This window comes from Mandrillus leucophaeus, unplaced genomic scaffold, assembly GCF_000951045.1.
Source record: "Mandrillus leucophaeus isolate KB7577 unplaced genomic scaffold, Mleu.le_1.0 Scaffold69, whole genome shotgun sequence".
NCBI lineage: Eukaryota > Metazoa > Chordata > Mammalia > Primates > Cercopithecidae > Mandrillus > Mandrillus leucophaeus.
This window is the reverse complement of record NW_012107474.1, coordinates 793,751-797,465: the sequence shown is the minus strand read 5'-3', so window position 1 is coordinate 797,465 and position 3,715 is coordinate 793,751. Positions and strand designations below refer to the sequence as shown.

Below are 3,715 nucleotides of genomic sequence, written 5' to 3'. Positions count from 1 at the left end.
GGTCAGGAGATTGAGACCATCCTGGCTAACACGGTGAAACCCCGTCTCTACTAAAAACACAAAAAATTAGTTGGGCGTCTGTAGTCCCAGCTACTTGGGTGGCTGAAGCAGGAGAATGGCGTGAACCCGGGAGGCAGAGCTTGCAGTGAGCCGAGATCGCGCCACTGCACTCCAGCCTCGGCAACAGAGCGAGACTCCGACTCAAAAAAAAAAGAAAAAATCAGTACAGAATCAATGAAGCGCGACTGGGTGATGGTGTTCAGTGTTCAGCAGTGAATGTCACGTGATTTGGGGGAGCACAGATCATGTAATGCGTATTTCCGATTCACTCCAACTAAATAAAAGGTTTACACTTGGCAAATACATTCCTTCTGGCTCCTTCAAAGCTCCCCTCCAGAATCTCTCCAGACACAACCAAACAAGAACAGAACCCCCAGGCCGGGCAAGAGGGAGCAGGGCCAGTGCTGGGGAGTGCTTGGAAGGAGCGCCTGCCACACTCAGAAGATGGCAACGAGCAACGAGCAACGCTCCAGTGGATGAGGGGCCACCCTGAAACAAAGACCAGAAAGCCGCAGCACCTCGGCTGCACAGGGGCGCCCACGGGAAGCCGAACACGACAGCAGAACAGCCGCAGACTTCCAGCCCAACAGTCTTGTGACTCGATAAGCAAACAGGTGTCTGAGAAACCAGACTTCATGAAGACGACTGGCTGAGATAAAAATATTCTTAGGAATGAGTTCACCACAGCACTGCTGGCGACAACCGCCAGCTGTTCCTCTCTGGAGAGACCTCCTTCTGTTCCAATGGGTGAACCCAGAGCCCAATCTCAGGCCCCACTGGCACTAACGAGGACCGAGACAGTGTGCCATCACCTCCCAACCAGTCCAATGAGGACCCAGACAGTGTGCCATCGCCTCCCAACCAGTCCAATGAGGACGCAGACAGCGTGCCATCGCCTCCCAACCAGTCAAAAAGGAGGCGTGACCAGTCCTTACCATATTTTTTTCTGATTTCATCATGTCTTGTCTTCATCTCTGCTCTCCTAAAACACAGAGGAACATCATGAGCACCAAGCTACAAGGCACAGCAGAACTGCTAGACACGCCCTTCCGGGTCCTTCAGTGGAGGCTCCAGGTTTCTTCTGGTGGCTTCCCTCCAGTTCCCAGAGTGAAACCAGGATGGGGACAAGCTTGGTCATCAGGCCACACACCCACCAGGACAGGCAAGGTGACAAGGAACCCAGTCTTCGAAGGTTGTTCCAATGTATTATTCTATTCTTTTCAATAAAAGCAATTCAAATGCCCAATATCGTGATTTTTAAAAAGCTTTTTTCATATGAAGAAAATACAGTAAAAATCATATACCAGGTTCTGAATGGTTAGGAAAATGCAGTCGTCAGCTTTTACTTAGTAGCATGTGACTTCAAGGTGACTACATGGAAAATATGTCCCGCCTCCACCCTCACCTGCCACCAACCTGAGAGTTGGCCCCTCAGATCCTCTCCCTTGCCAGGTGTGGACGACACCACCTCCTCCCAGGGCTACCCGAGAGCCCCAGCACACACTCAGGAGAGTGCTGTGTCGCCAGGGAAAGGGTGACAGGAGAGCCGACCTGGCCACAGTCAGACGCTGTCCCCTCTGAGCCTCAGCTTGCTCTTGGCAAATGCTGGGCCGGGACGACGCCTTAGCAGTCGTCACACATTGGTGACACCGAGCGCAGACTCAGTCTTATCGCACTGATGGGAGGAGACCAGCGAGGAAGCCCGTGGAAGCAAGGTTCGCAGCCACTACTAGATTCCCACCACGGTCTCTCCCTCTCTACCACGACCTGGAAGATCCCCTGGGCACTACACACATTCTTAAATTTCTAAAAACTGGGGGAAACTCAGACGTGTCCACGTGATTTCCATGGCCTGGCAGATCTGAATCCCCTCGAAGTGACCTTCTTCCCAGCAGGCATCACTGCGACCTCACCGTTCCTCCTGCCGTATCCGCCTCTCCTCCCGCTCGCGCATGGCCTTCTCCTCGCTCCTGTCTGGCTTCCGGCTCCTCTTCCTCCTGCAGCAGCAGCAGCAGCAGATGGCAATGCCCAGGAGGAGGGCTCCTCCGACCACCGACATGGTGATGATCAACGCCTCAAAGTTCACTGGAGATTCAAGCACCTGCAGTTAGGGCCGCCCCAGACACATAACCGACCCAGCACCGCAGCCTTCCCTTGTCCCTGGGGAACAACCTGGCAACACAGGAGCTGAGGAGGAAAGCCGCCTCAGCCAGCAAGCTGGCTCCTGGGGTGTGGAGAGCCTGTGGCCCTGCCCCCACCCCCCAGGGTCCCGCCCTCTCCAAGTCTCCTTTCAGCCACATGTTCCTATCTGTGACTTACAATTTATTAACAATTTATAATATTAACCACAGTGAACTGCAGTGACAGGGTAGTCTGTCTCAGCTGAGTTTGAAAAGGTATTTCAAGCCTGAGAAAAGTTAACTAAACCAAAATTCCAAGCTACGTATTCAGACTCTCCTAAGACATTCTAAACTCATAGAAATGGAGGTTAAGCCTGATGCAGCTTTGTTTTTTGTTTAAACCACAGTCAAGAATATTACAATGGTTTACAAGAGAAATCTTGTAAATTTTTATTTACAATAAATTTATGTAAAGGGCACATGCTGGCAGCCAGTTTCATAAGGAATGACTGTGGAGGAGCGGATGAGGCCACGGAACAAGACGGGATCATCTTCAAATCGAGTATTTTGGGGACCTTGGGGTTGAAGAACGGCTGACTAATCAGTCCCAAACCCTATTATGATTTCCTTAACCAGCCTTCGGAGACACATGCACATTTAAAACAGATTTTACTATTCTTTCAAACTTCTTTTAAAGATCTATATATTAAAATCAGCCAAGATTTTTCCATTCAGTTCAAACCACAGTCAATTAAAAAATACTGTAACACTACTTTTGCAAACATGTTTTCAATCATGCAGTTCAAACAGCCTTCTTGGCTGGACACAGTGGCTCACACCTATAATCCCAGCACTTTGGGAGGCCAAAACGGGAGGACGGCTTGAGTCCAGGAGTTCAACACCCGCCTGGCCAACAAAGTGAGACCCACCCCTGCCCATCTCTACAAAAATTTTTAAAAAACTAGCTGGGTGTGGTGCATGCACCTCTGGTCCCAGTGACACGGGAGGCTGAGGTGGGAGGATCGCTTGAGCTCGGGAGGTTGAGGCTGCAGTGAGCCATGCCTGCACTATTGCACTCCAGCTTGGGGAACATGGCAAGACACCATCTCGAAAAAAACCAAAAACACCCACCCAGCCTCCTGAAGATGGCTTTACAAGCAAACTCCCCTGGGCAGTAGATTACCGCATGATTCACTGTTTTTAACTACAGTTAATAGCTGTGCCACCACCACAGGTGACAACCTCTGACCTCCAGGGGCTGGGAGTGAACACTTGCTGCACGCCTGGGCCCTGGCAAGGAGGCTGACAGCGAGGCCTCTGGGGCTCCCTCAGCCTCACCCCACTGCTGCCCTGGACCCTGAGATCCACTTCTAGTGGGTTACTCATTCAACAGAATTCATTTCTTAGTTTATTAAAATAGTTTGAAAATCAGGAATAGGAGGTTCCATCTGATCAAATGCCTTTTGAACTTTTAATCCTGTGTTTTTTCCTCCTCTGACCTGTTCTGAAGTATAGAATTGCAAAAATTATAGTAA

General features: G+C 50.4%; 1 protein-coding gene across 1 annotated transcript in view; it reads right to left on the bottom strand.

The window, feature by feature from the left end:
• Positions 1-3,715, bottom strand: part of PTTG1IP (pituitary tumor-transforming 1 interacting protein) — a 52,767-nt gene that overhangs the window by 6,851 nt on the left and 42,201 nt on the right. The window contains exons 7-8 of the mRNA XM_012002598.1: positions 1,974-2,145; positions 996-1,042 (exon numbers count right to left, since the gene is read on the bottom strand). Of these exons, the coding sequence (XP_011857988.1) occupies positions 996-1,042; positions 1,974-2,145 (219 nt within the window). The remainder of the gene's footprint in view (positions 1-995; positions 1,043-1,973; positions 2,146-3,715) is intronic.